At 31.8% G+C, this 26,523-nt stretch overlaps 3 protein-coding genes and 1 pseudogene across 5 annotated transcripts; 1 reads left to right on the top strand and 3 right to left on the bottom strand.

Annotated features, from left to right (window-relative positions):
* Positions 1-237: 237 nt before the first annotated feature.
* LOC11445395 (fructose-bisphosphate aldolase 1, chloroplastic) lies at positions 238-3,253 on the bottom strand. The gene is made up of 6 exons (XM_003607017.4): positions 3,002-3,253; positions 1,954-2,223; positions 1,539-1,648; positions 1,361-1,451; positions 841-1,110; positions 238-735 (listed from the first exon to the last, which is right to left on the bottom strand). Exons 1-6 carry the CDS (start codon positions 3,182-3,184, stop codon positions 457-459), a joined length of 1,203 nt encoding a protein of 400 aa, XP_003607065.1. The 5' UTR covers positions 3,185-3,253; the 3' UTR covers positions 238-456.
* A 3,241-nt stretch (positions 3,254-6,494) lies between these two features.
* Positions 6,495-11,525, top strand: LOC11437670 (TATA box-binding protein-associated factor RNA polymerase I subunit B). 3 transcript variants are annotated; one of them, XM_039833318.1, is made up of 6 exons: positions 6,495-6,861; positions 7,059-7,694; positions 9,092-9,823; positions 9,947-10,080; positions 10,431-10,507; positions 10,880-11,022. In XM_039833318.1, exons 2-5 carry the CDS (start codon positions 7,112-7,114, stop codon positions 10,500-10,502), a joined length of 1,521 nt encoding a protein of 506 aa, XP_039689252.1. In that variant the 5' UTR covers positions 6,495-6,861; positions 7,059-7,111; the 3' UTR covers positions 10,503-10,507; positions 10,880-11,022. The 3 variants fall into 3 exon arrangements, with proteins under 3 accessions (XP_039689252.1, XP_039689251.1, XP_039689250.1); XM_039833317.1 differs by lacking the exon at positions 10,431-10,507 and having other exon boundaries at positions 6,498-6,861; positions 7,093-7,694; positions 10,880-11,525; XM_039833316.1 differs by lacking the exon at positions 10,431-10,507 and having other exon boundaries at positions 6,498-6,861; positions 10,880-11,525.
* On the bottom strand, positions 8,105-8,790 carry LOC112421333 (deoxycytidylate deaminase-like; annotated as a pseudogene).
* Positions 11,526-12,077: 552 nt separating the features above from the next.
* On the bottom strand, positions 12,078-16,358 carry LOC11440199 (cytochrome P450 84A1). Its single transcript, XM_003607010.3, has 2 exons — positions 14,894-16,358; positions 12,078-12,801 (listed from the first exon to the last, which is right to left on the bottom strand). The coding sequence occupies exons 1-2, from the start codon at positions 15,827-15,829 to the stop codon at positions 12,181-12,183; spliced, it is 1,557 nt and encodes a 518-aa protein (XP_003607058.1). The 5' UTR covers positions 15,830-16,358; the 3' UTR covers positions 12,078-12,180.
* Positions 16,359-26,523: the final 10,165 nt, after the last annotated feature.

Raw genomic sequence — 26,523 nt, 5'->3', positions numbered from 1 at the left:
GGAGCACTTTCAAGAGAACTATGATACCAATGTCTTTTTATTGTTTTATTTTTATATGAGTTTGCTAATTTAGTATCTAGTTCAGATTATGTAACATGTGTAGGACTAAGTTCAGCAGGAAAAAATTAGATCATGCTGCTACATTCCTTCCATGTATCATCATCTATGAGGACAATTTCGAGTAAATGGCTATGAGTTTTTGTCTCTCCTTTTAATTGGGTGTATGTTGAGACATGATTAAGTACAAACTCATAGCAAAAGATTTTATTGAAGTCGTAAAGGTGCATGTAATAAAACAAAACAAAAAATCAAAAATAGTCTCCAAGACTATAAAATATTACACATTTTTGAATAATTAGTCTTACAGAATAATATTCATCCTCCGTCAACACCATCATTAACTGCTAGTGCTGCTGTCTAACATAACATATATCATCATATTCACTACCAACATTTTTAGTAAGAGTAGCCTTTGACGAACAATTCCTTCTTGGCTTCCTCGGATTCACCCTCACCAGTGTACTTTCCAAGTTGAGCAATTGAGTTGGACTTGGCGCGGAAAAGAAGCGCTTCTTGAGCTGCCTTCACGTTCTCTACGCGGCCTCCCCATGTCTTCAATGCGGTATTTTGGAGAGCTCTTGCGTATGAGAACGACACGTGCCATGGGTTTGGAGATTGGTTCATGGCATTCAAGTTGAGGGTTGCTTCAACCTCAGATTGTCCACCAGACAAAAACTATACATAGCAGAATACAACTTTAGTAAGAACGTGAACAAACAAAGAGTGAAATTTGAAATACAAAGAAAGAATAATGTTATGTATTTGGTTAGTGTCACATACCATGATACCAGGGACAGCAGGGGGAATTCTCCTGTGAAGGAGCTTGAGGGTATAGTCAGCAACTGTTGCAGGAGAGGCCTTGTCCTTGGACTCAGCTCCTGGGGTAACCATGCTAGGCTTGAGGAGAATACCCTCAAATTGGACATTGTTCTCAGCAAGGTAGAAGAAAACCTCAGCCCAAACCTTTTGTGCTACTTCATAAGTTCTATCAATACCATGTTCTCCATCCAGCAAGATCTCTGGTTCCACAATTGGGACCAATCCGTTGTCCTAATAAACCATTAAATGGACATATTTTAGCCAAGGTTTTAAATCACACTCATGTAGTGATTAATGTTACCAAAGAACATTCTAGTCAAATACAATTCGTACATAGGTAAATGCAGCTGCTAAGACAAAAAATCTTGATGCTGCATGATAATGAAATAATGATCGAGGTCATAGACCTTTTTCAAAAGTTATTGATGTAATAACTATGAATTAAAATAAATCAATTATATAATTTGAATGGTTTTTTCACCTGACTAATTGCAGCATAGCGAGCCAAACCCCAGGCTGCTTCCTTGACAGCCAGAGCAGAGGGACCGTTAGGGATGCTCACAACAGTACGCCTAATATGCAATTGAAATTTGCGTGGTTAGAAAAATGAGAAATTATTATTTTGCTTCCACAAGGGGATACTGCAGGGGTACACTCACCATTTGGCAAAACGAGCACCTTGTTGGTAGTATGCAGCTGAACGAGAGGCAAGACCGTCCAGACCTTGGCACCATGATTCATCGTTGGAACCAGCTAGGGGCACCAGACCCTATTGTTCATGGCACATAAACCATACGTTAAACATCATTTCTGACTGAATGTTCATTTCTGAATGATATAATCATTCCATATTATTGTTTATGTTAGGCATACATGACACATCTTTCTGTATGGACACACTGACAAGTATATCCGAATGATATCACTCTATTAGAATTAAACATAAGTAGACATCATAATCATAATAATATACATCGGCTAGCACTCCTGCTTATTCTTTCCATCAATTATGCAGTATATCAAAAATTGAAATTTCATTTTAGTAACAACAGAAGGTAATTCCAAATGGCTTACCTTGTCAACTTTGATTCCAGGAACAATGTTTTGCTCGATAAGCACGTCAACAATCTTCCTTCCATCAACTGTAGATTGGTAGAGAGTTTCCTCAAAAAGAATGGCACCAGAGATATAGTCTCCAAGAGATGGAACTGTCACAAGAAGGGTACGCCATGCTTGGCGGTTAGCTTCAGTGTTTTCTAGCCCAATTGAAGCCAAACGCTTTCCACATGTAGCATTGGATTCATCCATGGCTAAAATACCACGCCCTGGTGAAGCAATTGTTTTCTGCATCCACACACAAGCAACAAAAACAAGACACAAGAAATTAGAACAATGAAACATAAAATATTGAAACAACGATGTAAAAAGAGAATTTTATTATTTTGAGCAGAGTTACTTGTCAAAATTTTAAAAACCATTATGTATCACATCAGTTTTAAGAGTTTCAACAAATTTACAACTCAGAGTCATTCTCCCTCTATCTTAAACCTTAGGACTCTTTGAATTCATTTATTTTAGTTTATCTGCTGATTTAAGCACTTCTGATTATGAAAACAGTTTCTGACAATGACATGACTACAAGCTATTTTCACTTGTTTTTATAAGCTCTCCGAGATAGCTTATAAAAACGGATGATAGCTTATATGAAGTCAGTTTTGACTTTATTTTATATTTTACTATAAAAATAGCTTATATATAATCACATATAAGATAAGCATCAAGCGCTTATCTATAAGTGCTCAACTAAGATGTCTATCCAAAAGTATCTTATACTTTTACTACTAGCAACCATTTTTCATACAAGAAAGTGTTCTTACAATGTATCAATTTGATTGTCAAAGCTAGTTTGAAGAATTAAAACAAATTATAAGTGTGAATCAAAATTTCTAGCATGTTAGCTTGAAGAACTAAATTCAGTTATGAGATGCTTCTAGTTTTAACTAGTGGTCTTGGTGGCTAAGAAGCGGAATAATAAGAAGTCGAAGGTTCGATATTCAGTTCTAACATAATACTACTAACAATACTAACATGGACAGTTTCAAAAGAGAAGAAAAAAAAGTACCGCGGTCTTGACGAGCTCGTCGGCATAGGAACCAGCTCTAATGGTAAGACCTGATGGAGCAGTAGGGTTGCATCTAACAACAGACATAGAAGAAGGTTGACGTAGGAGTGTTTGTCCCTTCACCCATTCAGACTTGTCAAGAACAAGGGATGACTTGAAACAAGATGCTGAAGCAGAAGCCATAGTTCTTACACTCACTCACTCACTCAAACACTATAATCTTATCTCAAACAACAATCTCTTCACCACACAAAAACATTAACTGCTTTCACTGTATTTATAGTTGTCAAGTGATGTCTCATTTGCGGCTAGTGTGAGCTCACCTATCTTCACTTGACATGTGGATGATAATTCATGCTTGTTTGGCATTCTGCAATATGCATCACCATTACGTGGTTGAAATCATTGGTTTTTTTCTAACCTAAGGAAAATAATATTAGGGATATATTTTTCTCTACTTGTGTTACTGTTAATAAAAAGTGTACCAATTATAGTTTTTGTGTGTGAGGTTATAATATGCTTTGCTGATTTGATTAATTGATTTGTCTCTTTCTCAATAATTTATATGGTCCTGATTTAATATCAGGATTTGGTGAGATTGGGGTAACCAAGTCATCAAAGCATGCCATGTCTTAACATATACTTTCAAATTCAACGCATCAATTCCCTCTGCTAAATGTTGAAGCAGAATATGCTGATTTGTAGTTCTTGAGACCAAAAAAATTCTACATCTTGTAGAAGAGAATGTGTTGCTTTTAGTGCAAAAGAGAACCTAGAATATCCCCATGTACTTTTTTTTTTCTTTTTTCTTTCACACCAGTTTCTGACCTACCAAAGGTGGGCGACTAATCTGGCTCCTGCGTAGAGGCATGCGCTGGCCAAGCGTTGTTCCTCCTGGGACTCGAACCCGGTATTCCCCGGATACGTCCTTGGAAGGAGCTCGTTGCCACTGGAGCCCAAGCAACTTGGTTATATCCCCATGTACTTTAGTGGTCTACTAGTATGAAATTTGATTTTCTACCGTCGACAATTTGCCAAATTCGCGCAGTCACAAGTAACAACATCTGAGACCATTGATTGAGATCAGACAATCTAAATTTTAATATAGATTTTAATTTTCTAAAAAATAAAATATAGACCGTCCGATCTCAATCTAAGAGTCTCGGATGTTATGATGACATGAATGCGGCAACTATCTTTTATTATTCAAAAAGTAGAAATTGTGGTACGATTATTAAACGCACCCTTACTACAAATTGCAAGGTAGCTATTTTATCTTATGAAACATATTGAAATATGGTTTTATTCATTAGCAACCACATACACCACACCATATCAACCTAAATTAGATTCCAAATTTTCTTCAAACGGCTACCTCTGGTCAAACTTTCTTGATGAAAAAAAAAAATGTTGAACATGTTCATTATGATGCACCCATTGAATTTCTTACTCGTTTAAAATTACCCCTAAGCAGACTAAAGTAAGGAAAACAACTATTTGAAACGAGGTTGTAATTGCGTCAAAGACAGTTCATTTTGAATATAATCTAAAATAAATTTTTAAAGGACTAGTCCGTTTTTCCTTAAAAAAAAAAAAAAAAAAAAGAAGAAGATTAGTCTTTTTTACTTAGACAAAGACTTTGTTTGGTAAAATACAGTGAATAAATAATACGCTAGTTTATAATAAATGAGATTATATCCTTAAAAAAAAAAAAGAGATTATAGTGAATAAATTATTTTATAATTGATAGGAGATAAGTTAGTTGACTGAATTTATATTTTCTTTTTTATAAAAGATTGAATTTATATTGTTTGGTAAAATTAGAGATTGAGCTAATTTATAAGTATGGAATAACATAAAAATTATATATTTAATTATTGTTTTTTCCAATTAAGATTGCACAAGTAAAATTAAGATAAACAAATAATAACTTATAAACCAGTTGAATTAGCTTGTCAAAATAATTTAAAAATTGTAAAAATTAGTTGAATTAACTTATAAAAAAATCGCTATAAACTATAAAAATAAGTTGGATCATGCTAACTTGCGTCCTTTGGAGATACAAGTTAAGAAGGTAAAAATAAAATTAAAAGACAAACTTAATATTGAAAAGATAACTTTTGAAACTTTTAAGGTATTAGATGTATTAAAAAAAACTTTAGTATTTGATTTTGGCTTAATTGCACTTTTGGACCCCTATCTTTCCAAAAGTTGCGGTTATGGATCCCTAACTAATTTAAATACAAAACAGCCCCCTATGTTTTGATTCTTTGGCAGTTTTGGACCCCCAGTCCATTGTTGACTCGGTCAACGCTGACGTGGCACCCTAAGTGAGGTGCACGTGTCAAATTATTTATTTATTTTTGCCTTGGGGGTCCAAAACTGCCAAAGAATCAAAACATAGGGGGCTGTTTTGTATTTAAATTAGTTAGGGGTCCATAACCGCAACTTTTGGAAAGATAGGGGTCCAAAAGTGCAATTAAGCCTTTGATTTTTTAACTTATACGATACAAGATAGCATTTTCCAAAAAGTTATAACCTCGTGAAGAAGTGAATAGTATCAAACGAATCTTAAGAACTTCGAGATCAAAAACATTATTCCCAATCTGACCAACAAGCATAAATTATCCCATTAAAAAACAAAACATAAAGAAAATGATTTCATTCCTTCTCTTTCATCTTATGAAAGAACCCTAACCACCCGACGGAAAACTTTGTCGTGGCTGCCGTCCATCCCACGATAGCACCTTGTTGTGTCGGCGTTCCCTCACGTCTCCTCTTCCCGCTGCTATGGGTGGGCAATAAAGCAAAAAAACCGAACTGAACTGCTGAACTGAACCGAACAAAACAAAAAAAAATGAACCATTACTAACAGTTTTGGAACAGAACTGAAATATTTTGGTTTGGTTCAAATCAGTTTAGTTCAATTTTAAAATTTTCTAAAATTCGATTCCGTTTGATTTTTTATATTTTTTTCAACGATATCAATGATAACATTTATGTTTGGTTTGGTTTGAAACAATTTGATTTAGTTCAAAATACAAACAATTTGATTCGGTTTAATAATTTTAAATTTATCAAACAATTCAATTCGGTTCAGTTCAATTTTTATCCCAAACCGAGCCATGTCCATCCCTACCTTATAATAGATCAATATATTTTCTTGTGAATATTTTTCTCTTTACAAAATAGGACATGATTTCATTGTAAATATTTTTCTCTTTACAAACATCCGAGTCTAGAATGCGTCACCACGCGGTTACAAACAACAACTAAACCTGTGTTTGGTTACGCAACAACGAAAATTGATTTTGGTTATAAGTGATTTATGTTTGGTTACATCAAAGCAAAAGTGATTTGTATGTAAGATGATGTTTGGACATTTGTGTCAAAATTGATTCAAAGGTGGAAATTACCAAAATGGGTTTTATGTAGATCAATTTTCAATTTTTCATTATTACCAAAAAAAGTCCATTATTTTCCTCTTCCCTAAACTTTAGACAGGGCACTGTAGCACATTACAACAGATAGAAATCAGCGCAACATGAAAAGGGTACAGCTGTAAAATATGATGAGACTTCCATAAAATTGATTGTAGCCAGACGCAAAAGCTACACATGGTAAATGCTATGAAATCCGGTTTGCAGCGAAAAACGCACGTTTGAGACATCTCAACGCAGAACCAAACAGGATTCCTCAATCTTTTCACTGTTTCAATAGTTTTTTTTTCATAAACCCTAATTTTTAATTCTTCGTCTTCAATTTTCTACAATGGTTTCCTACAAAGTTGCATTGATCCTTGTGGCTACACTATTGGTTAGTTCTATCTTCGCTCAATCTCCACTCTCTTTCCATTGAAGGTAATAGCAGCTTGCTCATTTTTTTTTATTAGTTTTGTTTATGCCTCCGAATTTGTTCATAAATGTTAATGTTATGACTTAGGGAACTTCACTGAATAATGCTAGTGTATAAAATTGAAAGCTTTGAATTATAGTAGATAAATTGGGGGGTTTTTCTTTAGTTTTCTCTTATTTGTTTCTCAACCCTGTATATCCAGGCTCAGAATAATACTGAAATCTAAAAATTTCCAGCAAAGGTTTTGCTCCTCCAATGGCTGATGTGGTTACATTTACTTGTCAAAGCTGTACCTATGAGGGTGAAGCTTTGGAATCGGATGGCTTCTACTACTGCTCTGCCTGTGGAGAAAAGAATCTTGATGTTGTCGACACTGGCGCCGAAGAGGAAGATGCTATCGGTGCCGGTATCTACTTGGCCAGTCACCAACGCAGGACAGCTGCTCCTACTGATGCAGTTTACGTGCAACCCATCTCTCAGTGTAACCCATCCCAATCCAATTTTCTTCGGAAACTTGGGCTAGAAGATGATTCCCAGGTTAAAGTAAAAGCCGAGAATGTTGACCAATCCCAGTGTGATCCCTCGAATCCCGCAGATTTTGGAGGCTCGACAGTTGTAAGCATTGAACAGTACTACAAGGAGATAAGGTTGCGGTACATAATGGGGTTGCAGATGATGATTGAGCTTCAATGTGAAGCACTGGTGAAGGAGTTTAAGGTTACCCCGTTAATATGTGGCTTGGTTGGACCAATTTGGTTGAGGTTTGTCTCAAAGACTGGTGTTTTCGATGATGACTGGGCTGATAAAGCAATTCATGACTCTGAGATGCAGAACGAAGGTAATAATGTCAAATTTAGTTTCCTCCTTAATATTTCTGCTACATTAGAATAAGTGTATCCCTATTTGTTTCTGTATGAAAAATTCAATTTCTCAACATGAATATTAATGCATATTATTGGTTTTGATTGGAACATAATGTACGAATTAATTATTATTTTTTATTTGCTTGCAACATATGTGGGGATATTACATAGTCTTGTTCATGAAAGGTTTGTATTGATTTGTTTCTTTTTAATTTTTAAGAAACCTGATATTTAACTGAAAGTTTTACTCTCACTTGCATCTTTTTTTTTTTTTTTGAGGAGAAAATCAAATATATTTGAAGTTATTGCCACAGTCATCATCTTCCCATAATTCTGATTTTTGAATATAGTTACTACAAACGTTGATTACATGTCATGACAAGCTTCAAATCTAGTGATCCTCATACTTCAGATGAATTTCACTCATCACTGGTTGGAGTTTCCTGACCTTTACACCAGCCAATGAAAGTAACTTGTGAGAGGCAGTATATGTAACATCTGAATTTTCTAATTTCTTCTCCACAAAATAAATGACTTCAGAAACTCCTGACTGGATTATGATCTTGGCGCACTCATTGCAAGGAAACATGGTCACATACAGCCGCTGTCCAGCACAGATGCATGGTTTGTGTTAAGAATAGCATTTACTTCAGCATGACAAACATAAGGGTACTTAGTCTCCAAAGGATTCCCAGTCCTAGATTTCTTGGCCCATGGTAACTTGTCATCAGAACAACCTCTTGGAAATTCATTATAACCAATGCCGAGAATTATATCATCTTGACTCACTAAGCAAGCACCCACCTGCCTATTAGGGTCTTTGGATCTTTCAGCAGACAAAAACGCAATAGCCATGAAATAATCATCCCAAGACAAGTATCCTTTGCGCTTGGTGGGGTCAAAAGGGTCCCCAGAACTTCTAACGCGAGAAGAAGATATGGTGCCGTTTTGCGAGGGATTGGTTTTGGATGAGTGAGTTTGAGAGCGGTAGAAGAAATGGAGAGCGATTGCAGAGGCCAATGCTCCGGACGCAGTTGCGGTGGCAACTAGAGTAACTTCTCGAGAGTTCATGGAGTTTTCAAATTACAATTATGAATGTTTGGGCAAAAACAGTTTCAATTGTGTTGTGGATTTGTGGAAGGTCACTCTCACTTGCATCTTGTATCTGATTTGGTGCAACTTACCTTAGAATTATTAAAGCTTCAATATGTGCCCGTAAACGGGAAGAACAATATGATATGACTTGAAATTTGCCTTAATGTTTCATGTTAATCAAGTGTCTATTATAGTTTTTTTCGGCACCCTGAAGATGGTTGACATATTTTCAAGTATATCTTGTAATTCATTATGTTTATTTCTTTTTTGTTTTCAGGAGAACCAGAAGATTATAACATACGTGGCAAATACAAATCAGAACCCCACAATATGTTTGGTCAGCGAGCTGCGTTTATATGGTTTAGGTCTTTAAGGAATAGGATTCCAGTAGTCTGTACTATTGTTGTTTCATATTTGGCATGTCATATTGCCAGGGAAGCCATCATGCCGTCAGACATGATTAAGTGGACATGTGAAGGGAAGCTTCCATATTTTTCTGCTTTTCTCGAACTTGAAAGCCGCATGGGACCACCAGTTGCCTGTCCTATCAGTTCAAGTTTAATGTTCAGGCCTCAGCGAGCTCTTTCGGTACATAAACTAGAGTCATGTGCTTCATCCATTTCTCAGTTTATAGGCTTGGAGTTACCTCCTGTGAACTTCTATGCATTAGCTTATCGTTATCTTGAAAAATTATCTCTTCCTGTTGAAAAGATTCTTCCATACGCATGCCGCATTTATGAATGGTCAATGTCTCCAGATTTGTGGTTATCCTTATCCAAGGATTATTTTAAGCTACCTACTCATGTTTGTGTTGTATCAGTTCTGGTGGTAGCAATAAGGATTTTGTATAACATCAATGGTTATGGAGAATGGGAGAAAAGTTTATCTCATAATGATAGTGCCAAAGATTCAGCTAAAGATCCAGTTGAACAACAGAAACACGAATTGGATTGTACGGGGCTTCTCCAACACCTTCATGCAATATACAATGAGATTGCAGACACCCATGGTAAAGTTATTTACTTATCATCTTGTTCAACCTATGTTGTGTGAGCTTATATTCTCTTTCCTCCTATTTCTGACAACAGTTTAATGACTATCTAGCTAGCATAACATGCTGTGTTTTTGACAGAGTATTCCAAGGACTTACCTACATATCTCAAATACTGTAAGGATGTTGTGTTTGCTGGATTAGAACCATCTTTAGGGAGTTATGAAGAAACAAATATGATGGAAATCCTATGGAAACATTATCAGAATGAAGAGGTAATTGAAGACTTGAATGAATTATTACATAGGCATGCACAAACATTTGTAATTAGAATATCTTGGAATTACTTTCAACTTCTTTCTAGTCTTTTTTGGGGTGTTTCAATGAAGAAGTTGAATTGCCTTGCTGATCTAGATTTTTAATTCTTACCTGTGAAATTTAAAAAGCTATATTTGTTACAGCATAATTTCTTGAACGACGCCAAACTAGAACAAAAAAGTAATATGGAGAATGAAATATTGTCTATGGGCTAATTTTGCAAAAACATATGAATAAAGGAAGGAATTTTCTTCCTGCAAAAATGTCGAGGCTTCTAATATTTAACAACTTTTGTTTTGATGATCAGGAAAACTTACACCACATGTTACCTTTCCTCCTCTGCTTATATAGTATTGGGAAAAACCCAAGTTCCACATGATAAAGGTAGGGCATGAAATAAGTTTATAAAGAGTGACACATCTCACCTTACAAGTCGGTTTTGTAAGGATGAGTTAGACCCATTATAAAAACCTAATATGGTATTGGAGCCTACCCTAGATCTGTTGGACCACCTGTTATCTTACCAGTTGGGTCACGCTCCAGATGTCTAATTTTGGGCGTAAGGGTGTATGTCCAGTCTTTGATAATTATGTTGAGCATATTTTATCAAACTAAATTAAATTTTAACTCAAGTCTATCTGTATGTTATGTCTAGTTTATGAGAGTTCCTTTTTTTGGGTTGACTACATTATGAAGATTGCTTGGCATTTGGCAAAATAAATTCTCATTGATGATATCTTTTTTTCTTTTTTTCAGAATACTAAACCATCAGAATCTGAGAAGCAATACCATTCTTCTTTTAGCGGAACGGGGTCAAGAGATGAAGGATGTGTGGGAAAGACGTCTAAAAGGGAAAAGAAGAAAAGAAAATGTTTGAGTGATGATAATCCCTCAGGAAGTTTGCCAGAAGCTATTAGACAGTTGAAATTAGACATGGAGGAAAACAGATTTTGTTACATACCACCTAGTGTCAAGCAGGAAAAGCTTGGTTATGTTCACTATGTCAGAAAGAAGGATAAAGGTGCCCTGTCCTATGTTGCTCATGCTGATTATTACATTTTGCTTCGGGCTTTTGCCAGAGCTGCGCATGTTGATGACATTCGGATTTTGCATATTGGTGTTTTGAACCTTGAAAGAAGACTTGCTTGGCTGGAGAAACGGATTGGTCAATGCTTGCATTTGAAGCCTCCCAATATTTCTTGCGAGTTTTGTAGTGTTAGAGCCACTGAAAATGGATCAGATCATATGATGGATGAAGATGAACTATCAAACTTGAATATTGAAAATTAATTTCTCCTATTTTTGTAGTTTGATTTGATCACTGAAATAGAATTGTGTATTATATACTTCATTTCTTTTAATATCTAATAATTCACAAGAGTGACATTGGGATAACAGCAAATGATGATTAAGCACTAAGAAAAGGAAAATAATTTAACAAGTATACTTCACCTTTGCTTGTTTTTGTAACACTTCCCTATTCTCAACAAATAAAACAGGAGTGCTATTATGCTATCTCACTAAATATGCAAGTCTCACTAAATGTTAGTAACAGATGTATATTTTAGTGAGATTTGCATAAAATTTAACAAATGAAAAGTGTGTATGTATTATAGACTTGGTTACTAACATCTTTCATTTAAAAAATGTCTTAGAAAAAAGTCATTTAAATAATAAAAGAAATGATATATTTTAGTCAAGTTTTCTCTTGCTCTTTCTCATATGGTCATGAAAGGCCATACCATTTATACTCCTTTGATTCTTCTGCTCAACGAAATCCATACTCTATTTCATAGTAGAGACCGGACATGTTCAATTTGTTATGCTTCGAGAGAGGCAAATCGTTGTGCTCATATGCTTGCCAACGTAGACACTCAGCTCCTATTTACGGCCTATTGAAATGTGTGATGCTAGTGATTTTGATAAATACGATTCACAACATAGTGATATTTATTAAGAGTCTAAAATGTTACAACTTATTAAAATTGGAGAGCCCAATTACATTATTTTTGGCTGAAAAATCATGAAACAGTCTATAAAACCAACTAGAAAATAAATCAAAGAGGACAATTGAGTCGATAACTAGGTACAGCAACAAGCTGAACAGCTCTAGGAGCAGTGAGACCAAACACATCATTCATATCAAGCTCACTTGGTTTCATTCCATTAGGTAACTCCCACTTGAAGCAATGTAGCAAATTTGCCACAGTCATTTCCACAGCATAGAGTCCAAGTTGCATCCCTGGACATGACCTTCTTCCTGACCCAAAAGGAATGAACTCGAAGTTACTTCCTTTGAAATCCGGCATACCCTCGTTCAAGAACCTTGACGGGTTAAATTTCTCTGGCTCGTCCCACGCGCTTTTGTCGCGTCCAATTGCCCACACGTTTATCCAAACACGTGTTGATTTTGGGATAAAGTAACCTGATACGGTAGTATCTTCTGCTGTCTCATGGAGAAGTAAGGGAATTGGAGGGTGGAGTCGCAATGTTTCTTTGATAATGCATTTGAGATAAGTCAATTTTTCTAGATCGGTTTCGTTGAACTTTCGACCTAAACCAATAACATCGGTGAGCTCTTGTTGAATCTTTTGAAGATCTTTGGGGCTTTTCATTAGCTCTGCCATTGTCCATTCTATCACTGATGCTACTGTCTCAGTTCCTCCAAACATCACATCCTATACCATTTAAAAACATTTGTTTACCTTTATGAATCAAGTTATAAAACTGACAAATAAAATCAAAAAATTTGAATGATGGAAATAGTTAATGAAATTTGAGGACTTATTTAGGAAACTTGTTAGCGAGACAAAAAATAAAATAACACCCTTTCGGTAGGTGAAAAATGGGGTTTATAAAAAGTGATGGTTGGGGTATATATTTGATTTGCTACAGTGTTTACCTACTATTTTTGCACTTCTTGTCTCTTTTTATGATCAAATAGTCCAAATAAAAATAATTAATAATTGAACGAGGCCTCTCACTCAAACACAAGAAAGTACATCAGTTGTAGTGGTAGCATTGACTGACTATTAAGTACAATCCCACACCAAGATATAAATCACGTTAAAAACTTTATCAACTATAGAAAGACATGAAAATATTAAAGAATACAAGTCACAATTGTGTGGGTATTAATCATATAGGTACGAAAAACTAATTTATGATGAAACTTGTTAAACTCATAAGATTGATTTTCTTGGTCATTTTACCACTTGTTTTAGGTGTTAGAATCAATACAGTACTATTGAGACCAATTACAGGTTGAATGCTAATAGTTCCTCCCATTTTGGTAATCTTAGAGAAGATATAGTGGCACAAGAAGTTGAGTCCAATGATGAATCTTTAGACAATGCGTATATGATATATGCATCTCCTACATATCTAAGTCGCCCACTATGTTGGACCTTTTTATATTGGACCGTACTCTATTGTCTCCTATATTTGTCTAAAACATCTTACTCCTCCTATATCGGATTTTTTAAATGTATAATAGTCATTTTGATTCATGAACGTGTAAGGAGTAGTCATGATAGTTCATCAATGTATTAAAATTTTAAAATAGTCCTCGATTGTGCACTTTGTTGGTTGAATTATATATTCAAGGACTATTTTGACTAACGAAGTGCACACAATCAGAAGAGACTATTTTAAAATTTCGATACATTAATGAATTATTGTGATTACTCGTTACACAACAACCAAAATGACTATTACCCTTTTTAAATTGCAACAACCCTTTTAATAGGTTTGTTTTTAACAACCCTATTATTAATGGGTTTATTTTGTCTATTTTCCTTTAAAAAAAATTGTTTATCAAAGACTCATCGCAATATAATTGACTCCCAAATAGTGAATTTTAAATATTTATAGTTTTTATGTTACCGTATCTTGACCTTTCTCCTCATAAAAAAATAAAAATAAAAAAAATTTACCGTATCTTGACCTCTGCACCCTCTCTAACACCAATTGCTCGAGTTTTTTTTTTGTTGCTCTGAATCAATATCTACTGTTATATTCAACTAAATATTCCTAACTAGTTTAAGTTTTTTTTGTAGTGACTTTTAAGAGTTTTTACATCATCTTTTCTCTTAGAATAATACAAGTGATTGTTATGTTGATTTCTTTTAATTTTGACATGATTAGTTTAATATTTCTCCTATAAAAGGCAGGCATTAGTTATTGTTATAAAAATAATAGTGGATATTTTTTTTCTTTGTCGATACATATGAAAGAAAAGGGTATCATAAAAAAAACATACGAAAGAAAAGGAAAAAATAATAGTGAATATATAAACATATAAGAGTACAAATAATATAGATGATAATTTGCACAAATGTATAAAACAGTAAATTAAGACAAACAATAATATAAAAAGATTTCCTTCAAAAAATAAAATAAAAAGATATTTAGTCAAAAAAGTATAAAACAATAAATAAATAAAGACAAAAAATAATATAAAAATACATTTAGTCAAAAATAATAATATAAAAGATACTATAATTAAATGTTGGTCAAAAAGTTATGAGTTATTTTTGTGTTACTATATTTTAAATAGTTAAATAGTTAATTTCCTAAAAAATATACTAACTTAGTAAATCAATATTTTTGAAATAAAATATTGGTTTGATAAAAAAATTCAAACGACAAAAATCAATATTTTTGAAATGAAAGATTGGTAAATACTGTTTGATAAAAAAATATATTCAAACAACAAAATATAACTTTTTTTTTTTAACAAAACAACAAAATATAACTGTACGTACTTACCATGATAAGTGCTTTGATATTATCTCTAGTAAGCTTAAGCGCTGATTGTGAAATTTCTGTAGCAGCACCATCACCATTACTCTCATCAAGGAACGCCATTAGTTCATCAACCATGTCTACATCTGCTTCATTCTCAATATCTTTGTTCTCCATGTTTTTCTTCCTCTTTGTCACATGATCATCAATAATCTCATCAATAAACACATCAAGTGCTTTTCTTGCACTAGCCAACCTTTTGTTGAAATCCTGCCCATTAAACCAACCCAACCAAGGAATAAATTCGGCAATGTTGAATGCTCCGAAAAGTTTCGAAAACTCTTGCAAGATTCCCATGAATTCCTCTTGCCCTTTTTTCAAATTGGATCCAAATGCGGCCTTAAATGTGATGCTCCTCGTAAGAGAAAATACTAGTTCACCTAAATTAATAGGAGAACCAGATTTCGAGGCAATGATTTTAGTCGTTGCCTTGACTTCCTCTCTTACGGAAGCCCATGATTCAGCCCGTTTACGGCTGAATAATTTCATAACACATATCTTACGCATTTGTCTCCAAAATGGACCGTAATTTGCAAACGCCATGTCGGCCCGGTCATATGTTAAGTAGGTGATGGCAATGTTGGCAGGCCGGTTTGCAAAAACATTGTCTTGGGCTTGAAGGACTTCGCGGGCCATTTCCGGAGTCGAAACGGCCACAATGTGGATGGCACCCATTTGGAGGTGGCAGAATCCACCATACTTTTCAGCTAGCCGTGCCAGACCATGGTGGGATAGTTGGTCCATCATCAACATGTTCCCTATGATGGGTAGTCCTTTTGGGCCTGGTGGGTATGGGAGTTTTTTTCTATGGAGGCCAAGTGAGAAGACAACATAAGTTGCCAGAGAGATGAGAAGAAAAATAAGAGTTGAAGGCTCAACATATTGCAGAATGAACTCCATTGGTATTGTGGTGTGTGAGTAGAGAAGAAGGGAAGTGTTTATAAGGATCAAATAATTGCTTTTTATTAATTAGTATTAAAATTTTGAGATTTTCTTTCCATTTGAAGGAATTTTTGTTTACAAAGCTAAAGGACAAAAAGTAAAAAAGGAAAGTAAAAATAAGAAAAGAAAAAACTATATTATATCGAAATAGGTATAGAATCCGAGTAGAGGAGGTTAAAGAGACTTATTAGAGGAGTTTGATGGACCATGAGACCAATATTGGAAGAAGCGCATAGCTTAGCAAGAAAATGATTACAATTATTTTCTTCTCAGACAGTGTGGGTGATGCAGACATGCCAATTTTGATGTAAAGATTTTTTATGCCTTTGATTAATGTAGCAAATTTGTGAAATTTTGGAGTTTGATCTTGAAGAAGAACAATGAAATGTAAAGAGTCTGTGAAACAAATGACTTCATGGTGGTGCATATGTCTAGACAATAAGAGTCCCTGATAAATGACATAAAGCTCAACATGAAGAATTTTAGAAGATTCTAAAAGGAATCATGAGAAACGTGAGATCCAAATCCTGAATTTTAATATTCTGATTATTATTATTATTATCATTATTATAATTATTGTGGAGATTTATCATCATCGTCATCATCATCAAGATGGAGACTAACATGTCCATCTTTCTTTTAATGATAAAAATATTAGTTGAAAAATATTACCTGATTATGTTAAAAATTAAGTTATTTGATTTGTATGGAAGTATAAAATGGTGAAAAAGTATGAAATAAGTGTAGAGTGAAAATGGAAGAAAAATATTACACAAAAAATTAATATCTTTTTATGTAAAGCTATATAGATATGTGATATTTTTGATTATTTAATTAAATAAAAAAGGATTGTATAGAAAATAAAATAATTTATATAAAGGATAAAATTGAAAAGAAAAAAAAACCAAATATTTCTATTTCCTTTATACATACTCCATCTGTTTTTAAATATAAGCAAAATTTACTTTTTAGGTTCATTCAATTAATATGTATGTGGTTTATAATATAGACCACATACAACATTAATTGAATGAATCTAAAAATAAAATTTGCTTATATTTAGAGTAGGTGTTAAAATAAACTTGCCCAAAGTATCCATCATTAACAGTTGTGATTTGCTCCTGTCGCGGCCATTCCTTTTCTTTATTTCCGTATCCAACTTAACACAGGTTCTTCTCCCCTTTATTATTTTTAATATGAGTTTATCAAAAAGATGAATTTGGATTATAAATTTAGTTACGTCTGAGTAGATTTTTATCGAATCCGGAATATGATTAACGTTATATCAATTATATTATGTTAAGTTGTATGATTAAAAATACAGGAATTATTTTTTAAGTCTGAAAATTCTGATTTTTAACAATAAATATTTACAAATAAAGCTGAAATAAAGTGATATTTCTTTCTTTCATATCGAAAGAGTAAAACCTGTATGGTACCGTAGAAAATTTAGAAATTGATTTTGAAATACATCGAAAGTGTTTTCTTTAATTGATTTAGAAATTACTAATTTTTAAAAAGGTATTTCAAACTTGTAGTCGAATGCGCGAAAGCGGGTGTCTATGAGTTTAAACTATGGTAACGAGCGAGCGTAAATTGATTTTTTTTTCAAACGGAGTTTTGAAGTTGTCAGGCGTTCGCGCGAAAGCGGACGAAAAGATTACAAAGTCAAGATTTTGTGTCGAACAAGCGAAAGCTGACGACCACTTTAATTTAATTCTTTTTACGCGCGAAAGCGGGTTCCTGTGAGTTTAAACTACAGTAACGAGCGCGCGAAAGTCAACTCTACCTTTAAATTTGTTTTCTACTAGGAATAAACCTTTCGCGCGTAAATTGATTCCTTTTCAAACGGAGTTTTGAAGTTGTTAGGCGTACACGCGAAAACGGTCGAATAGATTACAAAGTCAAGATTTGGTGTCGAACAAGCGAAAGCGGACACCACTTTAATTTAATCCTTTTTACGCGCGAGAATATTTTCTTGTTATAATAATAAAATATAACTTAACTAGTACTCATGGTCGACGCGAATTATATTCCGATCTCTTGTCATTAAAACTAATTAAAAACAAAGTTATTTTCCCAATTTTGCAACTAAACTATTTAGCATCCTTAGATAAAAACATCGCGACAATAGATAACGGTACTTAACATTAGTCTATGTGGGATTCAACATCTTTTATATTAAAACCGATATTTCCGTACTATTGCGGAACTATCATGAGACTCTTCCTAATCCACTATTCATTAACTTCCCTCACTTTTATTTTGAAACTTTTCCATTGTTTACCTTCACCTTCCTTTCCTTGCAACTTCACTCTTTGTTTCTTATGAGGTAAAATCATATTAATCGATCTTCATTTAATAATTTTTTATTTTTTAAAAAATTCATTTTCATTTCATTATTTACTTTGATAATTATCATGATAAAACATTTTAAAGTTGTTATATAAAAAGACATCTTGCTAAATTACAGAGAGCAACTTATATGTGTGTATGAGTCGATTGTGAAGAAGATATGAATGACTACTAGAATATATTTCAGATTCTTGGATGGATGGATGGTTTTCATGCTATTGATCTAGACCTATGTTATGTATATTTCAATGATTGAATAAAAAAATATGACAGAATTAAATGCGCTTTTTGATATTTTTTGTCATTCGGAACTACCTTTATAAACTTAACAAACTCATTTTATGATACCATTTTCTTTTCGCGCTAGTTGACACAGCAAAAATATGTGTATATTTTTCATTCCTCCATGGTTGAAATAAAACGCCGACGAATGGAGGTTGGCAATGGATTAATTATGTCACTCTTTTCTTCAGGCAAAAAAAAAAAGACCAATTTTTTCAGGGAAGACCTTTTGTGAATTTGGCACCAGATAGGTACTCATATTTTTCCTTATAATTGTGATTTGTTTGTCGTCTACTATTATTATTATTAGTATTATTATTATTATTATTTCTTTGATTGGTTTTTATTTTGGTAAATATATCTTGATATCTTTACCTACCTTTCTTCTCTCAAAAAAAAAAATAAAATCTTTACCTACCTTTCTTTTGGGTAGGAAAAAAAAAACCACATGTACCTTTGTATGTTAATTTTGACTTAGTATTTTCTCAAAAAGTTGTTAAGTGTACCTTTTCATTAACTTATTTTTTTCAACTTCCATTAAGATTTAACCACGTGATTATATATATATATATATATTTCAAAGCAAGTAATACGTCATTTATTTAATTGATTAAACCTGAAGCGAAGAAGACACATATATGGATTCAAACAAGGGAAAAGAAATATTTGATGATTGGAATCTAGATGAAAAAACTTTGGCAATTGGAACACAAAAACAAATGATGATCATGTAATCCATTTGTAGTATCAATTCATATGGTTTATCTTTCTTATGAGCATTTTACACGTAGTTTTGAAAAATTTGCTAACAGGTGAATATGAGCTAAAACAAAGTATTTCTAAGATGGAGTTATCGTTGGAAGAAATCAAAGGGATTTTGACGAACTACATGCGCCAACCAATTATGATGTCTGGAGTTAATGCTGATGGAGAAGAATCATGCAAAAAGTTATTGATTACTGAAGATGAAAATAAGGATTGTGAACCTGTTGATAATGAAAGGTTTCAAAAAGTGTTTTTACCATCAGGTAAAAACAAAAACGTTAGCACATCTCTTGTAGTAACAAGCACTCCAATAGGGTTCTACATTAGATCCAAACAAAGCCAAGAAACTCAGAGTAAATTATTTTGACCGTTTATTCCCAATTTAAGTAATTTACCTTTATGTTACTCATTTGTAGCAGCCAAAGTTTTTAGGTACATTTATGTTGCAAATGAGTATCATAAAGGTAAATTACATACATTGGGAATAAACGGTCCAAATAATTTACTCTGAGTTTCTTGACTTTGTCGTTTTTGTTTTTACTTGATGGTAAAAACACTGTTCGAAACATTTCCTTATATAGTTTAACAATCCTTACTATCTTCTGTAATCAATATCTTTTTGCAAGATTTTTCTCCATCAGCATTGACACCAAACATCATAACTGGTTGGCACATGTAGTTCCTCAAAATCCCTTTGATTTCTTCCAACGATAGCTCCATCTTAGACATTCTTTGTTTTAGCTCTTGTTCACATTTTAGCAAAAATTTCAAAACTATGTGTAAAGTGCATATAAGAAAGATAAACCGTATGAATTAATATTACAAATGGATTACCTGATCATCATTTGTTTTTGTGTTCCAATTGCCAAAGTTTTTTTCATCTGGATTTCAATCATCAAATATTTCTTTTCCTTGTTTGAATCCATATCTGTGTCTTCTTCAATGCAAGTTCAATCAATAAAATAAATAACTTATTACTTGCTTTGATATATATATATATATATATATATCACGTGGTCAAATCTAAATGGAAGTTGAAAAAAATAAGCTAATAAAAAGGTACGCTTAATTTTTGAGAAAATATTAAGTCAAAATAAACAAGCAAAGGTACATGGTGTTTTTTTCTTTCCGAAAGGAAGGTACGTAAAATTATCAAGATATTTACCAAAATAAAAACTAATTAAAGAAATAATAATAATAATAATAGACAAATAAATCACAATTATAAATCACAAAAGGTATTCCTTGAAAAAATGGTTCCTTTTTTTTTTTTTTGCCTGAAGAAGAGAGTGACATAATTGATTCATTGCCAACCTCCATTTGTCGGCGTTTTATTTTACCATGGCTGAATGAAAAAAAAAAAAAAAAAAAACTCACGTTTAATTCTTCCATTTTTTTTTATTCAATCATTGAAATATACATAACATAGGTCTAGATCAACATATGTGAACAACCAAACATGAAAACAATCCATCCAAAGGAACAACACACAGAACATATATATAAAAGAAAACAAGAATCTTAAATAGATTCTAGTAGTCATTCATAACTTCTTGACAATGGACTCATACACACATATAAAATGCTCTCTATAACTTAGCAAGATGTCTTTTTATATAACAACTTTAAAATGTTTTATCATGATAATTATCAAAGTAAATAAATAATAAAATGAAAATGAATTCTTAAAAAAATAAAAAGTAATGAAATGAAGATCAAGTAAAATGGTTTTACCTCTTAAGGAATAAAGAGTGAAGTTGTGAGGAAAAGAAGGTGAAGGTAAGACAAATGAAAAAGTCTCAAAACAAAAGTGTGGGAAGTTAATGAATAGTGGATGAGGAAGAGTCTCACAAACAATAGAGTGATGCAACGTGTGTGTGCGCTCATGAAAAGTAGAGGGAAAAAAACTGTATACGTGCCCAATGTATAATTTTTTTTATTTTTTATTTTTGTAAAATGCTTTTATCATGAATTCAAATCATTTTGCACACGTATGTGTAGGGGGAGCTAAATTTTAGCTTGCGATTCAACTAACCTTGGTTTTAAATTTATCCTTTATTATCACTTTTTAATTTATTTATTTTTTTGCTACATTTTCAATTAACGATTCAAACAATATAAGAAAAATGAAATAATAGTTCAACGAAGGATAAAAAAAATAAAAAGTTCAATCTAAAATTCCATTTATATTGTTAAGAGGGGGAGCTGTTAACTCCTTTTAATTCAATTCCCCTTGGATAATCTTAATTTTAAAAAGTTTGTCATCAATAAAAAAGGGAAGATTGTTGTAGCAAAAATCTCTTTGAAATTGTTTTTAAGTGATAAACAAATTCTTGTATTAAAAGATTAAGATTATAATTTTACATGGTTACTTAATGTGTGCTTTTGAGTATATTTCATTAAGGACAGGAATTCTAATCTCACACACGTTAAAGTCATGTGTATGTTGATAATAATCATCAAGCTCTTCATGTTTCAAAGAGAGTACAAATATAATTTCAATTCATGGAATAATTAAAAAATGATATTTATTAAGAAGTCTTAATGCAAAGAAATGATAAGAATTTGTTCAAAAAAAAAAAGAAATGATAAGAACAAATATACTACTATAATTATTACCAAGTCACAACAACTTATGTTACTATAATAGATAGTAAATAATATAGACTTTGATTGTGCTTTTCTTATTTGTATATATCCAATTTGCACTCTTAAACAATCAGTTAGTCAATTTGATCTCTTTCTTTGTAATCATCAAAACATGAATAGTAAGAATTGTATCTCAATGAATATGGTTGTTACAACTAAAACAAGCAAGTGGTCATGAAAGTTGTGGTTCCTAAATTACAGTCCATGCAATCATATAAAATAAATACTTTATAAAGTTAGAAAGAACAAGGTGAAATCCATACCTAAATTTCGTATTCACAGTTGTTTGTACAAGAGGAGGTTCGTTTCACATCTCTCTAAGAACTAGGGAAGATAGGCAGAATTCACACTCCTCATTTGCACCTATGGAAAGTGGTAATGATACGCTCGTGCACAACAAATTGATGGAAAATTGAAATAGAATTAAATAATAAATAGCAACAATAATAATAGAGAAACATAGCAGCAATTATAGATATATAATTCTTATTAAAATAAAGAAGAAGGGGAGAATTTATCGTTATTGGCTGAGGTGTGCAAACACACTTGCTTAAAGCATTTCGTCAGGTCAATCATCTGATGTAGTTGACCTCAAAGCTAGTAATCTCCAAGATACAACAACCACTTCTCACTAATATTGTACCTGAACTAGTAAGGGCACAAGAACAGTTATTGGATGCTCAAGGGAACTTAATATATATTTTATTAATTGTTATTATAGATGAAACTGAAGCAAGCAAGCAAGAAACGAAGAAGATATATGTATACTTCTGCAACTCATGTCTCCGTTCTCTCTCTCTTTTGGTATTTTCCACAAACCCACATATGTATACACACTAGTGTAACGTCCCGTGCCAAGCACGGGATACATTTTATTTAAATTTTTTTAATATGATTTAAATTTTAACAGATTTTTTAAATATTATTGTTTTTGTTTCTTTTCATCCATAATTTTGGCGTTATGTGGTATTTTATCTTCGTATTTAAAATGGAACAATAAATAATCATTTAATGAGATCAAAAAGTTAAATTTTATAGATGACTATTTTTGTGAGAGTGATAAAATAATCAACAAAAGTACAATTAAATCCAAAAGATAAAAACACTATAAATAATTAATATATTTCTAAAAAATTAACTAATTAGTAAGAGTTTGTATTAGCTTTGGTTTGTCGGTCATTCAATATATCAAATGGATATATTACCTATGTTTTAATTTTTCACTCTAAATAAAAATATTAATTTCTTACTTAATCACAATGATCTCTATGATCGCAATTATAAATAAAAAAAACTTAAATTCAAAATTTTAGTTACATCTATTATTTTTATTGGTTTCATAAATAATATTCATTGACATTATTTTTTAAATTTATCAAAATAAGCACATTTTTGAATAAAATTTACCTCATAAATATATGTATATTTTGTATTTCATTAAAAAAAAAAAATTATGTTAAATTTTGAATATAAAAAAAGCATTAACAAATCATGTTTGGTTTTATATTTGTGAACAAAAAATAAGTTTAAAACACAAAAACAATATTTTTAAAATAATAGGTTATCGCTAATTATTCACACTTAGGGAAACTTAATTTTTGTATTTACTTTAGAATTTGTGTAAAGTTTAAGACATAAGTAAATTGTAAATTGAAAATATGAAAACTGATTTTTTATTTTATTTTTTATTAAAGTGTCAATACATGCAACAAAAACGATTTGTTCAATTGAAAATTGAAATTCCCAAGACAATAAAAGAGGTGCCCTGCATCACCATACAAAATAACATTATACCAAAAGGTGTACAAACTTTACCAAAATAAACCTGTAATAAAAAAAAAAACCTTATTAACATTCTTCAACTCCTCAATAGTGGTCCAAGGAGTAAGTAAGAGAAACTCCTCATTTACAGGTATGCGAGATGAATTTGGTAACTGGATCAATCCTGATGCAGGAGAATTTGTATTTGCACTAAGAAAGCTATAATAAAAAGTATCAATCAATAATATTATAACTTAAGAAAAAAAAATGTTATATTAAAAAATATATATATACCTTTTCCTTAGTTCCTTTGTTTCACCAATTTCAGGATTGAATGTGATTCTAGTGGAAGAAAATGCATTTTGCAATGCTGGTTTTCCTATCATTAAGATTCAAAAGTATATGAATCAAGTATATATATTCGTATAAACAAACAATCACAATTGCTAGTCATAAATTATTACCTTGAAACAATTTAACTTTTGTCAACATAATGGCTACAACAGCATTTTGAGATTCACCGGAAGATAGGAAAGAGTTCAGCTCTTCAACATACTCTCCAAAAAGAGTACATTTAAAACGGTACGTACCTATTTAAAATTGTCAAAGATTATACAAATATTAATAAAAATATTATAATACAGGTCTTGAAAAATTACAATTACAAAAAAAATAAATCAAACCTACCCATTTGAATCCAATTCAATGACATTCATTTTAGTTTTTACACCATCTCTTTCGTACTCTCTTTCAACTCCAACTCCAATCATGACTCCAATTACATCTGCATATATAACACACATTAAAATATCGATCAAATTACTATTTATTATTAAAAGAATATAACGTACAATTGAATCATATTAAACAAAACATTTTATTAATTCAATATATAAATTATTGTGTTATTCTTGTAAGCAAAAATAATATTTAAAAAAATCTACACGAAGAAAATTATAGTCACTTACCAACTAAGTAGTTGTTGTCGTAAGATTCATTGAAAACATCAGGTGCAGGTGTAAACGAATACATGTTTTTTGGGACCAAAACAATTTTAGATAGTTTGACTTTTGTGTTGATTGTGAAATTCAGTTTGTATTCGTTGCGTGATGGTCGATACGAACCACTGTTGCTAGCAACATTAAATGAGGAAATCGTGAACACCATTCCCTCTTAGAGTTGTTCCTTGAACTTGTAGATCAATGTTCTTCGTATAGACGCACCAATTCGATCACCCTAGATAAAAAATATGAGAACACTATACTTTAAACAAAAAATACTAAAAAAAACAAAAAAGAAAAATGATATGAAAAATGTACCTTTCGATCCATTAGAACCAACTCCATGGAAAATGGTAGTTTTTTTATTTTTTTAGTCTTGACCAAACCAAACACGAACAACCCTCACAACCAATGTCCACGATTGTTTTCTTGGCGAAACATTAGAGATGAAGTTGTGTTTCATTGACATTTTCCTTTGCAATAGAAAAATTACAGAAATAGTTTAGAATATAAATATCAGAGCACCAAAGAACAGAAAACGAATAACTATATTTTGTGATTGTTGTGTACTCATACCCAAAATCTCTACTATTTATATAGAAAAATAGTACCATAACGGTTAATATAATTTAATTATCAATTTGACAGTTTTAAAATTAATATTATCAACGTCTTTAATATTATAAAATGTGATTTAAACGATTAAATTATATTTCATGTAACGTACAAAAAATTAACTTCATAACATTTGAAAATTAATTTAATAATATCTTATAAATAATTATGTAATATACTTTTGTAACAAACAAAAATTAATTATATAACCTTAAAAACTAATTAATACAATTAATTTTTTAATTAGTAGGTTAATGCCTTAGTGTAACGTCCCAAAATTCAAAATATAATTTATTCAATTTATTTATTATAATTTTGTAACCAACCAAATTTTGAATGTTACATATAAATGTTACATATAAATGTTAATTGAATACTAATTAGATTAATAATTATTTGATTTGTAACGTTCAAATTTTTATTGTAAAATATAAATTTTAATCGAAACAGTAATTATATTAATCATTATCTGATTGTAACCAACTATTTACTTTATGAACAATTTAATGTTAAATAAAAAACGGTTTTTAATAATAATTAAAATTATTAAGCTTGTATTAAAAATTAGGAGGAATTTTAGGAACATATGCCAAGTAGGCTTTTGATGAGGTGGACATCCTTAGAGGAAAGGAATTTGAAATAGGCTATTTCTAAGAACTCTAAATTGTTAGTATAAAGATGTACCCAAACTCAAAATCTAACCGAAAATATGGGAAATAGTTGTTATAAAGACCAAATCAAAGCTTGGATTAAAAGCAAGAAAAAGTCATTCGATAATCATTTCAACATGTGTAAAACGGCTAACTGAAGAATAGGAAATATAAAAGTAACAGTAAATATGACCTAGTCAAGAGAATTAATTAAATTAATAATAATTAGAACGCTGACCCGTGCGCCGCACGGGGTCATATTATATATTTTCATTGATGTTAAATAAGTCATAGGACAAAATTGTATTACCATATTAGTACAGTACATTTGTATTTTTTGGAAATGAGTTGCAGATTTTTTGGAAATGAGTTGAAGACAAAATTAGTTATCATAATTACGAAATACTTTTCTTTAGATCACATTTGAAGTTATAGTAGCATCTTCACCATCTTCGTTGGTTATTAATATTTTTAACTTTTACTGTGAAGTAACGCATGAAATTGCAACGTATAATTGATAATATGAAAGCACATACGTTGGAAGATATATTCCAACATGTTTAAGAGATTGCAC

This window comes from Medicago truncatula, chromosome 4, assembly GCF_003473485.1.
Source record: "Medicago truncatula cultivar Jemalong A17 chromosome 4, MtrunA17r5.0-ANR, whole genome shotgun sequence".
NCBI lineage: Eukaryota > Viridiplantae > Streptophyta > Magnoliopsida > Fabales > Fabaceae > Medicago > Medicago truncatula.
Note: the sequence above shows the minus strand (reverse complement) of the source record. Positions and strands in the feature narration are given on the sequence as shown.